This window comes from Letharia columbiana, assembly GCF_014066305.1.
Source record: "Letharia columbiana isolate WasteWater2 chromosome Unknown Sc0000011_s2, whole genome shotgun sequence".
NCBI classification, from domain to species: Eukaryota; Fungi; Ascomycota; class Lecanoromycetes; order Lecanorales; family Parmeliaceae; genus Letharia; species Letharia columbiana.
The window spans coordinates 881,398-902,779 of record NW_023501049.1 but is presented as its reverse complement, the minus strand read 5'-3'; the positions used below and the strand labels follow the sequence as shown (position 1 = coordinate 902,779).

The following is a 21,382-nucleotide window of genomic DNA, read 5'->3' as shown; positions in this document are numbered from 1 at the left end:
GGAATTTTTAGCACCTCTTGCCAACCTTGCACCGGCTGTCATTAACATCGAAAGACGCTTGTGGGACCTTGGTCCGTGCCTTGGATTGTTCTATCTTTTGATATCTGTGGCCCTTCGGCCTGCTCGTTTTGCATGATCTCTGAGTGATCTCGAATTTAGGCCACGCATGTTCTGCATTTTATCATTTACAAAGGCATATCATCAGCATGGCGGTTGGTCAAAAAGGATGGTTTAGCAAGGAATTGACATGGAGGATGGTAGTTTTCAATGCTTTATTTCATGGCTTACATGTTGGATTATTCATTTTAGGATGGTGAGCTGGATCCCCGGAGAGCTAATGATTCAATGCTGATACATCTGCAGGTCGAAGCAAGCATCTGATAAACGATTAAGTGGACTTAACAAGCTCACATTCTCTGTATGGATTTCTCGGGGCGCCGGTCTGGCACTGTCAGTGGATGGGACGATCATAGTATTGCCAATGTGCAAGAACCTTCTGAGGTGGATAAGACCAAAGATAAGGTGGCTACCGCTGGATGAATCGCAATGGTTTCACAGGCAGGTGGCTTACTCTCTGCTCTTCTGGACTTGTGTTCATGTTTGCGCGCATTACGTCAAGTGAGCATCTCAACGCATTCATGTTCTATGCCCTGCTGACATAGCTAGCTTCTTCAACGTTGAACGGAACCAGATAAGACCCGAGACAGCAGTGCAAATACACTACACCCAAGTCGGGGGCATAACGGGTCATGTCATGCTCTTTTGCATGCTCATGATGTTCACCACCTCCCACGTTCGAATCCGGCAGCAATCCTACGAAACATTCTGGTACACCCACCACCTCTTTGTCCCTTTCTTTCTCGCCCTCTACACCCATGCCACCGGATGCTTCGTCCGGGACACCGACCTTCCTTACTCTCCTTTCGCCGGCTCGCCCTTCTGGAATCACTGTCTGGGCTATGAAGGCTGGCGCTGGGAGCTTTGGGGAGGCGGTCTATACCTGCTCGAGCGGATCTACCGTGAGATACAGTCTCGCCGCCCCACGCGCATACACAAAGTTATCCGTCACCCTTACGATGCGCTCGAGATTCAATTCATTAAACCAAGCATGAAATACAAGGCCGGTCAATGGCTGCTTTTGAATGTACCCTCGGTCAGCACAACCCAATGGCATCCTTTTACCATCACTTCTTGCCCTTTCGATCCCTACGTTTCCATTCATGTCCGCCAAGTCGGCGACTGGACTCGTGCTCTTGGTGACGCCCTTGGAGCCGGACCCTCCCAAGCGAAAGAGTTCGATGGCCTGGACCTCATGGGCATCTACGAAATCGCTCTACAAAATGGCCAAGAAATGCCCGCCATCCGCGTTGACGGCCCCTACGGTGCTCCGGCCGAGGATGTCTTTGACAATGAGATCGCCGTCCTCATTGGCACCGGCATTGGTGTTACGCCGTGGGCCAGTATCCTCAAGAACATATGGCATCTACGCGCTGGCCCAAATCCACCACGCCGTCTACGAAGGGTAGAATTCATCTGGGTCTGCAAAGACACCAGCTCATTCGAATGGTTTCAAACCCTCCTCTCCTCTCTCGAAGCTCAATCTATGGAAGCAGCCGCTGGCTCCGGCGCTGGTCCCGAGTTCCTCCGCATACACACGTACCTCACCCAGCGCTTGGACATAGACACAACGGCAAATATCTACCTCAACAGTGTCGGCACGGACCTGGACCCTTTAACAGCGCTGAACAGCAGAACCAATTTTGGGAGGCCAGATTTCAAGAAACTTTTCGGTGCTATGAGGGATGGAATCTCCGATGGAAGCTATATGAATGACCTGAAGGGTGGGGAATCAGATGTGGGAGTCTACTTTTGCGGACCAAACGATGCAGCGAGAGATATCAGAACGGCCACTGATGAGGTGACATCGAGTGACGTCAGATTCAGGTTTTGGAAGGAGCATTTCTAGGTTGAGATGGGAATTCATATCAAATTCTCTTTGAAGATTTCAGCGGCATTTTGCATTACGAAGCGTTGCATGGCGACTGCATTGATGATGACAAAGTTTTTGTACACCTCTGTACGACACTTTTATGACCCTCAGTCCCACATCCATGGTGATATTCAAGCATGAATTTCTGCTCCGAGTAAGCCCGTCGTTACCCATCAATTCCCGAATCCATGGCCGTCTCAAGTTTGGAATTGTGAGCTAACGAAGGCTTGCGGTAGAGGCTGCTGGGTCTTGCGGTCTTCTCTCAGAGCACCTCTGGAAGTGACGTCTCTGTGTAGTTGCCACGGACATTGTGACGATAAACATCAGCAGTAAGTCTTTACTCCAAAGTAATCAAAATATAGCTCAACCTACCTGAAGCTGGGCGGTGGCGATGGAAGCATGCCATCAATAAAATCTACGTACGATTTCTTCGTCATGTTTCACGCTTCGTCTTTTGTCGCTATGTAACAATCCTTTCTCATATTCAAGAATGGCACCACGTTGCTCCAGCACCGTTCTCCGCCAACACACATCGATCCACGTTCTGTTGTAGTTCAACGGATGACTTGATTGCCGGATTCGTTTTCATCATGCGTCAGTGTGGAAAATAGCAAACATCAATCGGCAATGTATGTATATACACCCGAACAGAAATCCTCCAGATGAATCCTTGATCGGAATCCTGATCTTCCCAACGGCCTTCAGCATGGCCCGCCATGTAGGATACAGAGGTGATGCAGACTGCGGCTGTTCTCTGACAGCCTGCGAAAACGGCCTGATAGTGAGCTCAAAACCTTGGGCACACCTGCAGGCCTTATTGGAGCCTGAAGTTCGGGCGAACATACAGAGGTAATAGCAATAGTGATGTGCGTCTTGGCTTTTACAGAATGTTGGACTTCAAGGATTACCTCCCAGCTGAAGAACATGATTTACTCGGAGATTTTAACGTTGCCTTGCCCAACGACTGGAAGGCCTTGATCCGGGGCGCCGTCCGAGAAGATCCACACATAGAGTGTGACGAGAATGAGGATTTTTACAAAGCGCTGGATTTATGCGTCCCATCGTCTGAAGAGCAGACTGCCTGGTATGTAGATCTCGGTCACACTGTCCAGGACGTTCTTCTAGTACTCAATTCGCAAGATTTTTTTCGGCACCCAGAACCTCCATTCTTGTACTGCTCGGACCTACTCTGTAGTCCGTTTACATTGTCCAGAGGGAGTAACGCTGACAGCGAACTGTTGCGTGCGGTAGGGCGACAGCGGATGAAGAGCGACTTGAAATCTCTGCGCGGTTGATTTCAACAGGTTCCTACTCGCCATACGACAGCGATCCAGAACCCGCCACGTCGAGATTTTCGTCCCAAGGACGTGGGTCACTCTACGAGGGAAGCCTCTCTTCTCCAAGGCTCAGGCGTCAGCCATGGGATTCTGCATAAGCTCACCCACCTGAATCATTACCATCCCACCAAAGGCTGCCATTGAGCAACCTTTCTGAGCCCGCTGTTACTGAGCGAGGCAGTCAATATTCCGACCGACAAGGTCGAACGCACCAAGAAGAATCCAAAACTGCCCTATGTGTAAGGATGCCATCGATAATGAGCGCAGGGTGTCACGATGCCGTGTGTGTGTGGCCCGTTACCATGGAAAATGTCTCAAAAGATGGTTCAGACGTAGTAGGGAAGATGGCAATGAGGAGAAGCGTCCTCATTGGTGAGTTCTCTGGCCACTTATTTTCCTTTTTTCCCTTCGAGGCTACGACCGATCCTTGAAATCCCTACAGCCGTCAAGGCTGGGAATCCGAATAACCTCGTTAGGGTATCTACAGATTAGAAACTCCGTATGCTGGCTGTGTTAAAGACAGTCTTTCCAAGCCAGGCGAAAGTGAAGCCACCCGCAGTCCACATCGCATTCATTTCTACTATTCCCTATGTATTCATCACGCTGCTAAGCACATATCTTATATTCCGCTGACGGAGTAATCAATGGTTCCGCTCGTCTCTAGAGATTAGAGAGAACCTTAGCTGCGGAAGAGTAAAAATCAAAGTGGGGATGGCGACAGAGGCAAGTGAGTCTGAGCGATGTGGCTTCATTGGAAGCATCAAGGCTATTGATTACCTCGAACAGCCAGGCGCTTCGTTTCCTCCACAGCGCCACTTTCCTATTTTGCCGTCACATCATCCTGCTCGTCACCCTTACGATCTTTCTGTTCCTTCTCACCATCAATATCGCCAGTTTGGTCCTTATTTCGAACCTCCGTTCTCGGCTCCCTTCGGTAAAGAATTGTCCGTCCACAACCTCACTTTTTGAATCGTCATCACCGCGTCATTCTCAGTCTTTGCCTTCTCCCAATCGCCAGCCCAACCAATCAATATCGGAAATTGCCCCAACCTCGCCCTCGGTCAAAGTCAGGGTGAGCGTCGCCTTAAGAGTCACGCTAATAACACGGCCTAACACCCCCGCCTTGAGAGTGAGACGTTGCCTGATTATCTGTCCATCACGGTTCATTATGTTTCTCTTTGATGTATGATTTACGAAGGAACAAGGCGTCCAAAACATCTAAGTATCATATTCCGTGGCTTCAGTCTTATAGAGCAAGAAGTCTCTAAGTTCTAGATATCGAGCTAATATCTATCATGTTCTAGTCATTCTTCAGTCGAGATAAAGAGACTTTGCAGACTTTTACTAAGAACTGATTGAGGTTGGCCTATATCGCTTAAGAGAGCACAGAGCCAGCATTGACACTTTCAAGATTTTCAAGCATCCTGACGAGCTTAACAGATATCCCTATTAAGTATTTGAAACTATATTGGAAAAATTCGATTGCCTGGTAAGGTACCACGGGGCGGAAGCGACGATGCCGGCCCGTATGGCTTGGGCGTGTCCTTAACGATAGACGCCGATTCGAGAAATCAAGATAGCTCAATATCAAGCTTCCGACTTACCATTGACTTGACGCAAAGTTGCAGAGGCGAACCGTCCCCTGCAAGAGAGTTTGCAGGTCACTTTTGACCTAGTCGGGCTAAGTTGAGCGAAAAACAGATGATGCTATATTGTAATCTAGTATTTCCCTCTACACGTCGTATGTTTATTTCTATGGATCCTCAACGAGCTCATCGCTTTTCGAAGATCTGAAAGGTCGACGGTGGGAGCGTGTGGACATAAGAAGGCGGCCCTGCCTGGCCAAAGGAGAAGAAAAATACAATCCAACGGAAACAGCATTTCCCAACCATCCAATCTCCTCAACCATGCACATCCTCTCCACCCTAGGCTCCTTAGCCACCTTCGCTCTATCCACCCCAGCTCAACGTACGCCCCACGCACCCTCCCAACCCCAGTCATCACACTGCTAAACCAACCCCACCCCAGCCCTCGCCATCCGGCAAGATGATCCCTCCTCCGCCTGCACCGAGCAATGCGTCAGCTATAAACTGCGACTGCTACTGCGCCTATGCTGGCACGCAGGTCCAGTACGGTGATTACGTGCGCGGGACCAGCGACAGCTGTTCCGGCGGCTCCTCTGACCGCGGAGGCGGGGGGTGAGAACTTTCTTCTTCTCCCTCCGAGGGCCCTAGAGATAGGTTGTGCTGATCATGTGATCACAGGTATGGCACTCAGCCCACGCCGAATCCCTCGGATCCGGGCAATCCGGGCCCGACGTCCAATAGCCCGGATAATGGGACCGATGGGAGAGACGGTGGGGACGGTGGTGGTGGCGACTAGGCAGATTATACGATTCCAAGTATGATGGTTCGTAAACTAGCGGGTATGAAGTATTCGGAAGAGTCTTCAATATGAACTTCTGCTTCATTTCGTCTTCAAAGAATTGCCTGCTGGCTCCAATCTTTGGTCCCCAGTGATGTCAGCTGGATAGGTCAGGAGTCTACATCGTCAAGCGGGCCGCTCATTTCAGATCCGGTTTCAGCAGCGTAGCCCATGGCGTGATCTCATTTCTCAAGCTTGGATAAGTGTACAGGCCCGTCACATTCCACTCGACGGCTGTCTTCAAAAGCACCGCATCTAGATATGCTCTAGTTTCCACGAGTATTCTCTCTTTCCTCCAGCGCGTGGCCCCGGCGTAGCGGTTATCAAATCTGTATCAACGCTGCGGAAATGCACGGCATGGGTATCATCCTTTCGAGACGAGATCGTGAAGCACTTGGGGAATATTGTAAAGGTGATTTCCATACGATTCCTACACATACCCAGCATCCGCAATTCCTCTACCGACCTCTCGTCCTCGCAATCACCAATGATGTTCACAATCGAAGACACGTGCGGGAGCTCCCTTCGACTTGGTATCATCGACGCGTACGGAGAAAGGCTGCTTCGAGCACGGTGTCGTTGTTGTTGTTGTTGCTGTTGTGCTGTTCAGCGAGTGCGTGCGTGCCTTCGATCTTGCAGTCTACGTTGTCGAGCGCGTGTCCAAAGAACAGCGGGTAGTCTGCTTCGGTGCCGGTTGTAGATCCTGGGCGCGGCTTGAGGCGGATTCATGTGATTGCTTCAGAAGAACGTTCGAGGACTCCTCCTCCCTGGACTCATGGTATGGAAACTTGGGGAAATCTCCAAAACCTCAAATGGGACTAGTGGCTTTTCTAAAGTTTTGCGTAATTCAACGGTTGCGGTGTGCCCAAAACCTCAAACGGGACTAGTGGTTTTCCTAAAGTTTTGAGTAATTCAACGGTTGCGGTGTGCCCAAAACCTCAAATGGGACTAGTGGTTTTCCTTAAGTTTTGCGTAATTCAACGGTTGCGGTGTGCCCAAAACCTCAAACGGGACTAGTGGTTTTCCTAAAGTTTTGAGTAATTCAACGGTTGCGGTGTGCCCAAAACCTCAAATGGGACTAGTGGCTTTTCTAAAGTTTTGCGTACCTCATGTTAGGAGAGTGCCAAGGCTATGGACTAGTGCCAAGGCATCTGCCGCATCTATTCGGAACTAGCGTGTCTTGGCACAGTCACTGCCAGGCGGGCTATCAGAATAAGTGGCAGTTCCGCCAAGAAGGGCAACGAGAACATTAAAGGCTAAGTCAACAATGAAAGGATTTTGAAACTCACTTTTGCTTGTAGAAATATAGGTAGTACTAATCGTAGCAACTTTGTAATGAAAATAATCTTCTTAAAACCTCTTCTTGTCGAGTTCTCGTCGATGACTCGAAGCGCCAAGACTGCCACCTATTCTGATGGTCAGCCTGCTGCGGCCTTCATACCCATCCACAAATACTTGATCTGGTTACCGTCTTCACAATCCCAATATTGAATAAACTGTGTTTGGCTCTGGGCCCATCGTGCGAAGTAGTTACCTTACCTCGCTACCTCGGTAATCAGCCAAGCGGAGAGTATTAGCCCTAACATACAATGCTTCAAAGACTTCACGAACGAGAAAATCGTCACGCACGAACCAGGGTCGTAGGAACTACGGGACAACAATAAGCAGCACTATGTCAGATCTTTTCACAACGCGGAATGAGGTCACTCAGGATGATTGCATCACGTACGTGCGGAACCTTGTGAAGAGATCTGTAAATTTAGTACCCTGGCAAGGCTATCATAGCTACAACTTGTTGTTGGGGGCGGGCTGTATTTTTCAATTTCGATCCAAGGTATCAGCTCTCCACCTTTCAATGAGAGCGCTTGCCAAAGAATTCAATCGTCATATCGCTCCAGCTATTACCTGTGAGGATCTTATGCCCAACAGCTCAGCGAGCATTTGGATAATGGAGGCGTTGCCAAGCGTTGGGTATCTCTTTACATTCAGCAGCACCACGGTGGCCAAGCAGGATACAACCCTAATAGATATGGCAAGGTAGGCTGCTTTGTGGTAGTCAACATTTTTGCCATTGTAATCTCACCTAAGCAAAAGATAGATTCTATGCAGCGTCATGGATCAATGCCCAAACCCCTGTTGGAGACACACATGACTTCTATCACACCAAGCTCATGCAGCTATCCGGCGCTCTACCATCTCGATTCGCGAGAGTCATTGAGAACACCAATCAAAGCCTACACGAGATCCTTTACCATGTGCACTGGGTTTGGACACACTCAGATCTCTCAGACATGGACATCCTCGTCGATCCTGATTCTGGTCATCTCACTGGAGTAATTGACTGGGCGGATGCTGGTATCGAACCATTCGGGATCGCTCTTTGGGGATTGGAGAGCGTACTTGGAAGTAGCGGCCCCAATGGGTGGTCATACTTTAGGGATGACGTTTTGAGTTCACGAAAGCTATTTCGCGAAATGTTTCTGAAAGGGATTGGGATGTCAGTATCTGTTCAAACTTGCAGAGCCATTGAGGAAGCCAGGACCCTCGGATTATTACTTCGATATGATTTTTTCTGGGAAGACGGCAGGGTAAAGCCAACGAGAGATACCTCCGTCCTCGATGTATTCCCTGACTGTGAGCCAGCCGGATAAGCTCGCCCCTCGAAAGTCATTCGTTAACATATTCGAGGTCGTTTTTGGGACGAACCACACAACGCAAAGCCAGGAGCACAGTCTTCGGCGTCGGTCATCTCAATGGGATCGTTTCACTATCACCAGTAGTACTTTTGGTCACTACGGCTGTCGAATATATATCTGAGCTACTTGAGTAGATGATGACGATAAGACAACGTTGTGCGCAAAGCATCAAGCTCTGAAACTAGCTGTGCACCCTTGACAAAAGTACCAGTCAATCACTTTTGACCTGACACTCGGGTCATATCGCAGCATCTCCGCAGATATCTCTGACCATGTCAGCCAGAGTTGAATGGCAATGCAAGCCAGGAAACCTAATTGAAAGAGGTGGTCAGAGCCATGAATGATGTAGATGAGTGCAAGACCTTTCTCAATAGAACGGAAAAAGTGATGGATAGCACGAAAATCGATAAAGAATGCTTATCGACTGTGGGACTGATCCGGATATGGTGTTTATACATCAACGTCAGGAGGGTTGTCCCCGTTAAGAAAATAAGAAACACCGCAAAACAATTGTACCAGCGCCAATAGGAATCAAACCTATTACGAATTAAATGCCTCTAACCTCCATAGACTCGCGCTTAAGAGAGGGTGTGCTCCTTACGATCGATCGCTTAAACTTCATGACCGATGCTCTCACTCGTACCCATTCAAAAACTCTTATCATAATCTTTCGCCTCTGGATCCACCCTACTTGCTTCCACAACAGCTGGAGTAGCATCAACGAAAGTAATAGCTCGTTGTCGAATGGGATGTCGTATAACCAGCCTCGACACCTCCTGCGGGTTATTACACCAGCGGAAGAAATTTTCCGTCTATAGAACCCTGGGTTAGGGGATGACAGCAATTCCTGTGGAATAGATCTTGAGCTAAGCCTACTCGTCGTTGAACACCGACAAGGTCGAATTGTCTTGGCAAAATTGGCCACCGTAAACAGAAGCTAAGCCTATTTGAGGTTTTGAGCGCCGCCAGCCTTAAACTCCCACAACGGTTCAGTCATGAAAACGCTTCAATTTATCAGCCCGTCAAACCGTAAAACCGACGACCTTAGCAAGATCTACATCGTAATTCAGAATTCGAAATTTATCAACGCCGTCAACGTTCCCCCGAGGCCGCAGTCCGTCCTGCCATCCGTCGCAACTGACAATGGTCCTTGTCCCGACGTCTGCTAGTCGTCTTCTCCGCTTTTCTATCTTCCATGCTCGCAGCCTTTTGTCCAAGCTGGCGTAAGACGTCCGACCAGTTTAGCAGAGACACTGTGATCGGACATGGCGCGGTTAGAATAGTGTGGATTGTTGCTTCTCCAGAGTAAGTGAGTGCAGTGACAAGTGCACCTGCTACGAGCGATAGGTGAGCGCGGGAGAAGAGATGGAGAACAAAGTAGAGAAGGCGGGCCGGGAAAGTCTTTGTGGATTCCATGGCCTTTTCTTTTCATTAACATCGAGGGATTTCAATTCAACGTCCAGATAAAGAATTCACGAGACACTTTTTCTTCGTTCTACTAACCTTACTCGACGTCACTACCCTCGTCCACCGCCGCATCGCCTACATTCTTTTCGTTGTTTTCATACTCATTGTCAGCAATCAACTCCACGCTATCATTCCCGCCACTCATTATCTCATCCGCATCACCCTATCCCTTTTCATCAGCCCTTTCATCCTCGTCGGGCCCCTCCTCGAATCCATCCTTTCCATCATCTTCCAATTCTATCCGTCCAAACTCCTTTCCACGCTCACGACCCCAGATCGCCGTACAACTGTTTTCGTACGTCTTATTTTTTTTGCGATGGCACGGATCGGCGTTCGTTTCTCAGAGCCTCGACATGGAGATGAGGAGATTTCTACATCTTAAGAATGGATTCTCGAAAAGGTGATGAAGCTGAATTTGAACCCTTTCTGGTTTGCAACTCGTTTGAGGTGAGACAGAAATCTCGGGCTCAAATGTCACATAAAGATGGCAGATGAGCTGAGTATAGGTTGGCATTCATTTGAGCTGCGAGCAGGTGCCCTTGGACTTCTCAGTTCCGTTTCGGAGTCATTCCGGGGTCATTGCCCCGAGGACCTTGGCTTTTTGTACATACACTGTTAGGTATACGCAAATGACGAGGGAGAATTCGTTGTCGAGTACTACTGCAGGGGTCTTATGTGTGCCGGTAGAATTGGTGTTGACGAGGGCGTCGACGCAGCTCAAGAGTGCCCAAGAGCACAGAATTACGCTCACTGCGTTTGCCATGACGGGGCCCGCGGGTCTGCCCAACTCCTCCAGAAGGAAACCTGCTCAAGAGCCTGACAAGACTTTGAGACAGAGACCTAAAGCTTCGGGCCCCGAAAGGGCGAAGACGATGTTTGTCGTCATTTGTCGCGCCAGCGCCAATGTGCGCACTATCGGAAATCCGGGGCATCCGGGGCGCGTCGCAAGCCTAAACGCCGTTTTAGAGGTTTGGCTGGGGACTGGGGTGCGAATTGGCAACTTGGCAGTTGCTGATTAGAGCCTAAAGGCCCCTAAGATGCGGCTATTTTTAGGCTCCCTTGGCTGAAACTCCTGAGCAATGACCTCCGGTGATTCAGACCCGGGACCTCTTGATAAGGACGTTTTGCAGGAACAGCAAAATCGTTCTGTAGAAAGATGATGGGGGTTGGAACGCTTGAGGAGATGCTCGACCTATGGACTGCCGTGCTTGTACCGATCATGCCTGTGGAGGCTAACAAAATTGGAGGATGGGACGAGATTCAGGCTGTTTGCGTGCATGCGTATAAATGCCTTGATGACAGATAAATTTGTGGGAAAGGGTTTTGGGACATTGACAAGAATACCGTTAGAAACTTCTCCAAGAACAGAGCACATGCCTCTGTTCGGAATTGCTCTCGGGAGATGTGCTGTAGTGGCCTGCACACAGCCTTGTTGGAATATCAATTTTCGGCGACACATAAGAATGGGCTGTGAATTCATTTCCCAGGAGAAGGCAAGACCTTCAATTTGCAGCATGATTCAGCAACTTGCCACGCGGAAAACTGCATATACAGCAGCTGTGTGACAAATTTCTGGATGCCTCACGTCACCAGGGTTCTTCTTTCCTATGCCAGTCTTGCGGTCTCAGGAGGCGAATGAACATATTCAGGCGGTGCCGTAGCGAAGGCTTAGCAAGCTGACATGATTGCACCGTTTTGGGAAACGACAGTCGAACGATGGCAGCAGCCATTTTGAAGGGTTCAGAGACACTGATAAGAGCTGAAAGGTTTGCAGGCAATTTCCGACCCTTACAGAAGCAGCGCTTAAATGTTCACAGCTGCGACCGGGAAGCAGGGCCAAGCGAATAGAGTTGGCTTGCAATGACTTGCAAAGGGGGGGAAGGGGCCGGGCCCGGAGCCTTTTCGGAAATCGTCGCGGTGTTCATCGAAACCTGTCCTACCTTTTGCGGTAGCGGAATCTCGCATATTAATGCATTGGAGCCCAGTCGCTGACTTGAATCAGCCGTTGATCGATTTTCGTCCCCAAGCGAAACAAGGCTGACGGTTCGCATGGTGCAAGCTCCTGTTGAACAGGCGGAACACCTATCTCCGGCAAATTCGATGCCGCCGGTATGGTTGAAACTTCACTAATGCGATAGTGAGGAGCTAATTGCGGTGTCGGGCATCCAATTATTAGAGGTTACTGACTTGCTGAAGGTCTTTCACCGCTGCGCACCCCCCGTCGTGCTAAAAAGAAGCAAAAGGGTGGTGGATCTTGTGTGGGTGCCTTGGCATCAATACAAAAGCATTTGAGAAATATTATCCTAAATGCGCCGAAGTGGCAACTGAAAAAAACTGTGCATGCGGTTTCACGCAGCATAATTGCGGCCTGATCACGGATGGGCGGGCAGCATGGCAGGGCTGGAAATTAACTTGGTACAAGCGCAAATCCTCGCCCAGCCGTTGGAAGTTCTATAAAAGCTTCCGGTGATGCCACCTGAATTGTTATTTCCGGATCTCTCGGGGTTTTCCGCGTAATGTCTGACTCAAAGCACGGCCAACGGTTGCCCAGTACCGTCCCGAAAAAGGTATGCCGCTGTCTTCTACCTGTATCTGCTCCCAAGGTTGAATATTGAGTTATACAGGCTAGACAACCTAGTTTTGCAAGTGCAAGCAAGGCAGCCTCGTCTTCGACCAGCCAGTTTGTACCTGGTACGAAGAGCTGTTCAAATGCGGCTGTACCTGAGGAGCCATGGAATGATGGTGTATGACGTTTCTTGCCCAATCAAAGGTGAAAGCTGAATACTAGCCTCGCAACAGTCTTTTGGAATGTACAACGAAGGAAATGTCGTCATCAACAACACTGAGCGGCGGGATGACACAGGCAAATTGACTCATACCAGATACTGGGTATGCTGCAAACAGAGATTGGACAATGGGCAAGTGCAGTATCGATTGAAAGATAGACCACCACAAGAAGACGATGACCAGTTGGAAGAAGACGAGCTCTATGTGGGTGGAGAAGGTAATTGGATTGACGAAGAATGTCTTGACTGGGTTAAGGATTAGGATCCATTGAGTGAGCGATCAGCGCACTTGTTCCCGAGAAAAGGACAAACAAGCAGAATGATGAAGCGCTATGCGCTTGGACCCGTCAGACTCGGTTCCAAGTCTCTGGTTGGATAGATCTCATGTACTTATCTGCTCTCTGCGTTGAAGCCATGCAGCTTACGTTACTTTCCAGAATCAAATCAGAGCATGGTCCGAGGGCCAAACCCCAATGCTGACTAGGGTTGGGGCATAAAGGAGGTGGGCGATTGGCGTCTGTAGATTCCTGACTCTGCAGGATCGCGCACTTGGGATAGAATGGTGGCACAAAGCGCAAAGCAGCGAGACGGGGCTGACTTCGATTGCATCATGCGTTTGAGTCGGTGTACGGTTACAACAGCACCTTGCTTGGGCCACCCGTGGATATGTCAATGACGGCCTGGCGCCTTACTTGTTCAAGCCTGGCTCATGATACTTACCTTATTTCGCAATTCGCATCATGGTAAATAATCTCATCAGACAGCCTGACAACAAAAACATCTTATTCTCCTCTGCTCATAATGACACAAAAGAATGGAATTGAAGTCCTACGAAGCTCGCCCCGGGAAGCCGCGCCGCGCCTACGACACCCGCCGTCAACCACGTCAACTAGCCCATCACGCGGAAGCCCATCAAACCTGCTGGTATCAGATGAATTTGACGCAAAGAAGTCTAGCAACCAAGGTGGGAACTCACTCTACATCTTATGACTCGTTACTGAATCTGCCTTTCCCACGAAGCTCAAAAAGGTGACCTTTGCAGTCGAGCGAAGCAAGCATTTGGACTTTCAAGTCAGCTGCCACCGGGACTTACTTATAAGTACAAGGTGCCTCCAAGGATCCGAACTTGTAAGTACAGAACCAACGGGACGCAAGCTGACACTGACCGAAAGCTTCAGTGGATGAGTACCCGGTTGGCTATCCGCAACTTGCTGCCTTTGAGGACTGCGATCCTGCCTTTTTGATATGCCGCAAATTTGGATGGCTTCACACCCGTCTATTGCTGCATCTTCAGGATGATCTTGAGAAATTAGAATGGGATCTCGAGCAAGTTGACTAATGGCAATCCTCGAAGGGTGACCCTAAGGCAATAAAGTCAAACCGCATGGGTGGTTCCGATTCGGAGCGCCAGACACTGTTGAACAAGATCAAAGAAAAGCTTAAGGAATACGGTGATTTTGCGCACTCTACACATCGGGTCCTTTTTGTACTGATCTCTCTGCAGACGAGCTCATGTTCCACATACAGCGAGTTCAGGCAATCAGAAGGCCAACGAAAACCCATCAGAACGCATTGTACGGACAGATTACCCACAACATTGCTTGGGCAGAGCACAAGTGGATATGTCAATATGATGACCTGGCAGCCTTATCGTCCGACACTGAACAAGATTTCGAGAAACGCATTGCTGGTAAGTACCGCAACTTCACCCGCCAACGAAAATTTCAATCTTGCCTCGTTACAAGTCTCCCCATTCATATAAATCGTACACTCGGCGGATGTATTTCGAGTTTGCCTTGATGATTCCTCTTCCCTAGCATGTTCAGGATATTGGTGCCTACCGCAACCCCAAAGCTAACAACGTGGTTCAGGCAATTTTCCGCACCCCGGAACAGAACACTAAGACAGGTTCTAAGACCGTGGACCTCGTATCTCCTGGGCGACTTGACTTCCTCCTTCGTGCCATCCTGACGGTCCTCGCCGCCTCCCTGCTCCTCTTTCCCGTCCTTATACTCTTTGAACTCCAGACAGAGGACCCCAGCAAAGCTAAAACCAGAAGCCGACTTCAGATTCTGGTTGTGTTTCTCTTCACACTCGCGTTCTCGACTTGCTGTTCGCTTTTCACTAAGGCCAGAAAGCAAGAGGTCTTCACTGCCACCGCGGCTTATAGCGCAGTATTGGTGGTTTTCTTGAGCAATACCTCGTATGGGGGAACTACGCCTAGCAGTGCACGATAAGCATGCGTGCGCGAACATACCGCACTGGCCTGATGCATCTATGTCCTGGCTCGGTCTTTCCATTTATGTCTACAGGGCGGTCTATGGTTGCCCAGTCGCCTTTCTACGTCTCTTTCTGTTGGTCGTCGGATAGGATTCGATGGTAGTGCACCGTCGCTGCCATTGCAGGCTTCGAAATTTCACGAAACACTGGAGAGAGTCTTGTAGATTATAAAAGTGGCTTAATCTAAGACTAGACTTGACTTCGGAATAGCGATGTAAGCCAGTCTACATCGTGGTGCATTGAAAACAAGTTGGCGGGCAATCTTTGACAGCAACGCCTCCTGGACCTCGAGATGTTTGTTGGGTAATGAATAGTGGATAGCATGGAACAAGGGATCATTATGTTGTAGACATGACTGTGATCTAGCCAAACAGACCCAGACAAGGATTCACACTTGATGGTCTCTTACCCGTAAGGCTTTACCAGTATAAAAAGGCATGTTCTCGGAGGCAAGACAAGGAGGACTGCCAATTCAGATCCAATTGATGATCTGCTAAATGCTGAGACAAGGCTTCCATACTCCTTACGTCGATATCGGAATATGACTGATATCCGAGACAAGGCTTCCATACTACTTACGTCGATATCGGAATATGACTGATATCCGAGACAAGGCTTCCATACTACTTACGCCGATATCGGAATATGACTGATAGCCGAAACCCAAGAGGAACTCGGTAGGGTATTCTAAATGCTCATGCCCGCCACTTGATAAGCAACAATCCAGGATACTCTCATTGAGCACGAGGCTGATAGAAGTGGGCCGGGGGTTTTTTTGATACGCATGTGATTGTAGTCATACAGCTTCGCATAGCAGACCCAGACCAGGTGGAGCCCTAGCATGCATGCATGCACCGTAACCATCACAAATGATGTCAAGCGAATGCGTTAGCGAGACGTGCAGATACAGATCATGCGAGTGAAGCTGCCTGCACAGGACTTGCTGCGAGCCCGATCAGGCCGAGGGATGCATGCTGTCAAACACGTGGTTCGGCGCTGCTCGTTTCCCAAAAAAGAGCAGCGCCCCATTTTCTGGACCTTTTCAAGGCTACTTCTGGTGACCATTGCATGAATCGCTGAGGAGCAGCAAATTGCTTTGCAGCTTCAAGAGGCCTTCTACCCGGTCGAGCCTTGCGACCTATCATTTTTCGATCTCTGGGTGATTTTCTTTTGGAGGGTGCTGGGTAGCGAGACTGCTGCATACTTCCTACGCATATATCTTTCATCTAGAGGGTCAGGTTGGGCATCAGGGTAGCCGTCGATACTGCAGAAACACTCACCGCTACATGAGTTGATGCACGGGATGCATGAGATCCTGGATGCCTCAATTTCGGCACCTTCAGCCTTCCCAAAGAAACGTTGTGACGTGGCAGGATTGTTTGGGCTCTTCTGCGTGACGGGGTGTGGCTGTGAAAATGCGGCTCAAGTCAGAGGAGATGTGGTTGGCCACACCAATCTCGCGGGCAGCGAGATAAGGGCACTCGAGCCTACCGAATGTCTATAAGGCCTAAAGACCCTCCGACAAGAAATGCAAAGAAACCCTTCAGTCGTGCTGTGATCCCCCACATACCACTCTGCAGTCATATCAAAGGTCGATCCAAACGATATGAATCGTTCTACGAAGTATCCGGCCTGTTCTTACAAGATTCACAAGAACCAGGTACGTCAACGAGCTCCAGGTCGCCCAAAACTGCTATTCCGCTTCACCTGCTCAAAGATGGACAGAGTGGGGGAAGAGTAGCTGTCAACAAGGCTGCAAGTATCAGAAGTGCGGGAAGATCGACCATCAGCAAGTCCCCGAGCGTCCACAGTGCCGCGGACAGCCAGCGACGCGAAAGTGCACTGGTAAGTCCTCCAGGCTCACAGCCAATCGCTCTTGTGGACAGCGAATCTGATTAGACGCAGCCGCCAAAGAAGTATGAGGATGTCGAGTCCGTCTATGACGAAAATGAGCGAGATGACAGCGGTCGTCCCACGGGCAAACGGTATTGGATCTGCTGCATCGACTGGAGTCAGTCCAAACAGACGTGGATGTACAGGTTGAAGGACGCGCCGCGTCCGGGTGGAATCACTGTTCGCTGGGTCGAGGAAGAGTCTCTGAGGGAATGGATTGCTTAGCTTCGATTGGAAAAGTTTAATCTACTATTAGTAAATTAAATAAATATTTAAATATAATAGTTATATTAAACGCGTTCGAGATTAAATAATAATTCTTTTATCTATTTATTTATATAATTATTATTCTTTTATTACTCTATTAATTCTATTAATTTTATTAATATAAATATAATCGTTTTTGATATCTCTCGCGAAAACGTTACTAAACGCTTTAGATATATATATTTCTTTTACTCGTCTCTTAGAGTCTCTATTAACGCGAATTCGCTATTACTAGTAATCGAGGCCGTAAGCGAGCTTAATAGCTATCTACTACTACTTATAAACGCGTTAGAAAGCTCTTAAAAAGAGCTCGAACGGATTTATAGTTATTATTCTCCTCTATATACTACTCGATTAGTCGTTTAATTAATATTATAATTCTATTAGCTTAATAATTTACTTAATTAGATCGTTAGCTAATTACTTAATTATTTATTTAATTAGCTACTTAGCTAACTACTTAATCTAATACTCTATAAGAGAAGAAGTAAGAGAAGAAACTATAATAGATAAATGCGGAGAATACTACGGAGAATACTACGGAGAATACTACGAAGAAACTAAGCGATAATAAGATTATTATCGTTAAGAATACGACTTAGCTCTTCGAGATCCCACGTTATATACTCTTTATATTTCTATATTAAATTATTACTTAATAAGCGAAGAATATTACTATAATTTAATCTATTATTTCTATTATATTAATATAATATATTACTATAATAACGTTATAAGAGAAGAATCTACTACGACGATTATAGTTAATTAAGTCTCTATAAAAAAAATCGTAAGAGAAGAAACTATAATAGATAAATGCGGAGAATACTACGGAGAATACTATAAAGAATACTACGGAGAAATTAAGCGATAATAAGACTACTATCGTTAAGAATACGACTTAGCTCTTTAAGATCTTACGTTAAATTATTACTTAGTAAGCGAAGAATATTACTATAACTTAGTCTATTATTTCTATTATATTAATATAATATATTACTATAATAACGTTATAAGAGAAGAATTTACTACGACGATTATAGTTAATTAAGTCTCTATAGAAGAAACATCGAATAATATATATTTAAACGAATTAAAATTATTCGATATCTATAGCTATTTTATTATTCGAAAGATTTTACTACGATAGAAGATATTATAGGATTTATACCATTAATTAGCACGTTATCTTTATTTCTTTTCGATATTTTAATACTTCTTACTATAAGAATATAGCCTTTCTCTATTTTTTATAAGTCTTAGAATTAGTTATTATAGTAGATCGACTTATATCTATATCTCGAGGTCTTTATCTATAGTTAACTATATATAGCTCTAAGTCGAGTTACTAGTAAGATCGATCTATTAATTATAACTTTAAACGATTTATTAAAAAGATAATCTACTCGGCCGACGAGATATATTAAAAATAAGGTTATTAAGTAGATACTTCTTTCTTAGATAAGAACGTAATTAATTAATAATCTATAGTGATAGAAGTAGGCTAAATAGATTAAATATTATATAGAAAGTAAGTAGAGTCCGATTTAACTTAGGGTTAGGGCTTTTATCTTCTTTATTAATTTCGTAATAGTAAAAGTAAGTTAAAAACGTATAGTAAGCGATTAGAGTTCGATTTTTGACTTAGAAAAATCTAACTCCATAAATTTAATTTATAAGCCTTTACTTGTCTTTTAATAACTTTACTATTTTCTATTAAAGTTTAATAATTTTTTTTTTAATTATAGATCGTAATTTACGCTTTTTATAAATAATTAAATTCTAAAATTTAATCTTATAGTTCTTTAAAAGTAAGAAATTTAAATATTACTTATTAAATATCGCTTATTAAAGATCGCTTATATTAGAAACTTAATAATATATATAATAACTCTATATTATAGTATAAAGAGAATACTATCTATATAAAATTATTATAAATATAGATTTTATAGTAAGATAGAAAGATTAAAAGATCTTAATATATTAAGTTTAATTAGGCTATAATATAAGTAAGATTATTAAAATCGTAATATTACTCTCTTCTTTAATTCGAAGCTTTAGCGATGACTACTATATAGTAGATATTAATCTTATAAGAAGTATATCTAAACGTATATAAAGTAATATTCTTAAATATATTAATTTAATATTCTATAATAAATTTAAAATCTTTTTATAAGTTAACGAGTAAAGATTTATAAATTAAATTTATAGTTATTTTTTTTAATTAAGGCCTAGTAGGCTATCGAGTAAATAGATAAGCGAATTTTAATAAGCGAATTTTAATAAGCGATATTTAAATTCCTTGCGCTTTAATAATTATAAGATAAATTTTTAAAATTCTTAAGATTTCGAAAAGCTTAAATAGCCTTTCAAAATTAAAAAAAATCAAAATTTTAATAGAAAATTTTAATAGAAAATAAAAAAGTGATTATTATTATAAATAATATATATAAACTATAATTTAATAAGGGAGATACGAAAGGTTTTTTGATAGTTACGAACGTTAATTTATTTACTCGCGATAAGTTAGCCAGTCTAATTAAAGAGCGTAGTAATTCTAAATTAATAATTAACTATATATATAAATTTAAGATTTTCTAGTTTAGCTCTATCTTATTCTATTATATATATTAATATAGTTACTATAGATTAATAGCGTTAATAAAAAAGATTATTTTAAAGATCTTTTAAATAATAAATAAAGGCTAATAGCCTCGGGGTAATAATAATAAAAGTCTATTATTAAATTCGAATATTCTATTATATTTATAAATAATAATTAAAATAAATTTTTTCCGATTTTAGAATCTCTATATCTAATTTTATATATTAAATATTCTCTCTTACTAATTAAGAGATTTTTATTTATTTATTTAATTTAATTTAAACTATTTCTTTAATATTATAAATCTTATCTTTTTTATTAATATCGATAAATAATAAATTTAATTTTTTATTATAATATACTATAATACTCTATTATTCTATTATAATATATTAAAAAAGCGCTATATCTACTCTTTAGACTTTACTATAATTCTTCTACTATAAAATCGTTTTATATAATTTTCTTTATAATATAGAAAGACGTTATATATAATATAGCCACCTCTAATTTTAAGAAAATTCCTCTATTTCTACTTATTTCTCTATTAAAACCTCTATTCTTAATATCTATATAATACTATATATATATTCTATTATCTTTTATATCTTACTAATTATAATTATCTTATAATAACTTAGAAAGAGTAGTAATTATAGACGGAGATAGAATCTTTCGACTAGATACTTTATTCTTTATTAAATCTATTATTATTTATTTTAGAAAACTCTAATACTTCTAACGCTTCTTTTCTATAGATTTATAGAGTTTAAAAGTATTAGAGAGACTCTTATTAAGATATTAAGTAAATAGAGATATCTAAGTTTAATTATAAGCTCGCTAAGAAGTATATATAACTACTAATATATTAAATCGATTAATTTCCCCTATATATAAGTTATAATAGAAGAATATTCTCGAAATATCGAAATTCTTTTATTAAACGTTATTTTTATTCTTTTTAAAAGTAGATAAAATAATATAATTATTAATACTTATTCTATTAAAACGCTTTCTCTTTTTAATAATAATATTATTAATCTCTCTAATATCGTAGATAGTAATAAGAGCTAAAATAAGATTATTATTCTATTAAGCTATTATAAGAATATTATTCTAAATTACTATAATAAGAACTTTATATAAAATATTCTTAATAAAAATCTATTTTATCTTTATAAGTAATTTTAAAAGATCTATTTAATTTAGCTTTATAGTCTTATATATAATAATTCTTAAGGTCTTTAACTTTTTAATAAGCTTTAATTCGATAAAATAGTTATTTATAAAGAGAATAGAGTTAGAGAATAGTATATTAATAGCTAATTTAAATATTATAACTAATATTTCTTCGAGATCTTTAACTTTTAATCTATTCTCGAGGCTTTTTATAGATAAATATTATATATAATTATAGAGATAACTCTTATTATTAATTATGAAAAGCTTATATTTCTTTTTAATTAATTTATCTAAAGCTATAATAGAATAATAAATATATCTTATCTTCTTAATTATATATTTATCGATTATATAGTAGAAACTTAAAGTACGTAATTTCTTTTAATTACTTTATATCTTATCGGCGAATAAAAGAAGCTTTTTATATTATATAGACTTCTTATATCTAT

The 21,382-nt window shown here is 43.6% G+C and overlaps 7 protein-coding genes across 7 annotated transcripts; all 7 read left to right on the top strand.

Annotated features, from left to right (window-relative positions):
* Positions 1–206: 206 nt before the first annotated feature.
* HO173_004435 (uncharacterized protein) lies at positions 207–1,966 on the top strand (the record flags this gene model as incomplete). Its single annotated transcript, XM_037306359.1, has 3 exons — positions 207–313; positions 364–618; positions 667–1,966. The coding sequence occupies 3 exons, from the start codon at positions 207–209 to the stop codon at positions 1,964–1,966; spliced, it is 1,662 nt and encodes a 553-aa protein (XP_037166869.1).
* Positions 1,967–5,234: 3,268 nt separating this feature from the next.
* HO173_004434 (uncharacterized protein) lies at positions 5,235–5,709 on the top strand (the record flags this gene model as incomplete). Its single annotated transcript, XM_037306358.1, has 4 exons — positions 5,235–5,295; positions 5,356–5,405; positions 5,452–5,525; positions 5,592–5,709. The coding sequence occupies 4 exons, from the start codon at positions 5,235–5,237 to the stop codon at positions 5,707–5,709; spliced, it is 303 nt and encodes a 100-aa protein (XP_037166868.1).
* A 1,897-nt stretch (positions 5,710–7,606) lies between these two features.
* On the top strand, positions 7,607–8,531 carry HO173_004433 (uncharacterized protein; the record flags this gene model as incomplete). The annotated part of the gene is made up of 3 exons (XM_037306357.1): positions 7,607–7,788; positions 7,850–8,385; positions 8,440–8,531. 3 exons carry the CDS (start codon positions 7,607–7,609, stop codon positions 8,529–8,531), a joined length of 810 nt encoding a protein of 269 aa, XP_037166867.1.
* A 3,899-nt stretch (positions 8,532–12,430) lies between these two features.
* On the top strand, positions 12,431–12,962 carry HO173_004432 (uncharacterized protein; the record flags this gene model as incomplete). Its single annotated transcript, XM_037306356.1, has 3 exons — positions 12,431–12,481; positions 12,539–12,658; positions 12,714–12,962. 3 exons carry the CDS (start codon positions 12,431–12,433, stop codon positions 12,960–12,962), a joined length of 420 nt encoding a protein of 139 aa, XP_037166866.1.
* A 539-nt stretch (positions 12,963–13,501) lies between these two features.
* Positions 13,502–14,039, top strand: HO173_004431 (uncharacterized protein; the record flags this gene model as incomplete). Its single annotated transcript, XM_037306355.1, has 3 exons — positions 13,502–13,664; positions 13,721–13,828; positions 13,879–14,039. 3 exons carry the CDS (start codon positions 13,502–13,504, stop codon positions 14,037–14,039), a joined length of 432 nt encoding a protein of 143 aa, XP_037166865.1.
* A 45-nt stretch (positions 14,040–14,084) lies between these two features.
* HO173_004430 (uncharacterized protein) lies at positions 14,085–14,603 on the top strand (the record flags this gene model as incomplete). Its single annotated transcript, XM_037306354.1, has 3 exons — positions 14,085–14,151; positions 14,205–14,390; positions 14,572–14,603. 3 exons carry the CDS (start codon positions 14,085–14,087, stop codon positions 14,601–14,603), a joined length of 285 nt encoding a protein of 94 aa, XP_037166864.1.
* A 1,983-nt stretch (positions 14,604–16,586) lies between these two features.
* HO173_004429 (uncharacterized protein) lies at positions 16,587–17,098 on the top strand (the record flags this gene model as incomplete). Its single annotated transcript, XM_037306353.1, has 3 exons — positions 16,587–16,640; positions 16,706–16,825; positions 16,886–17,098. The coding sequence occupies 3 exons, from the start codon at positions 16,587–16,589 to the stop codon at positions 17,096–17,098; spliced, it is 387 nt and encodes a 128-aa protein (XP_037166863.1).
* Positions 17,099–21,382: the final 4,284 nt, after the last annotated feature.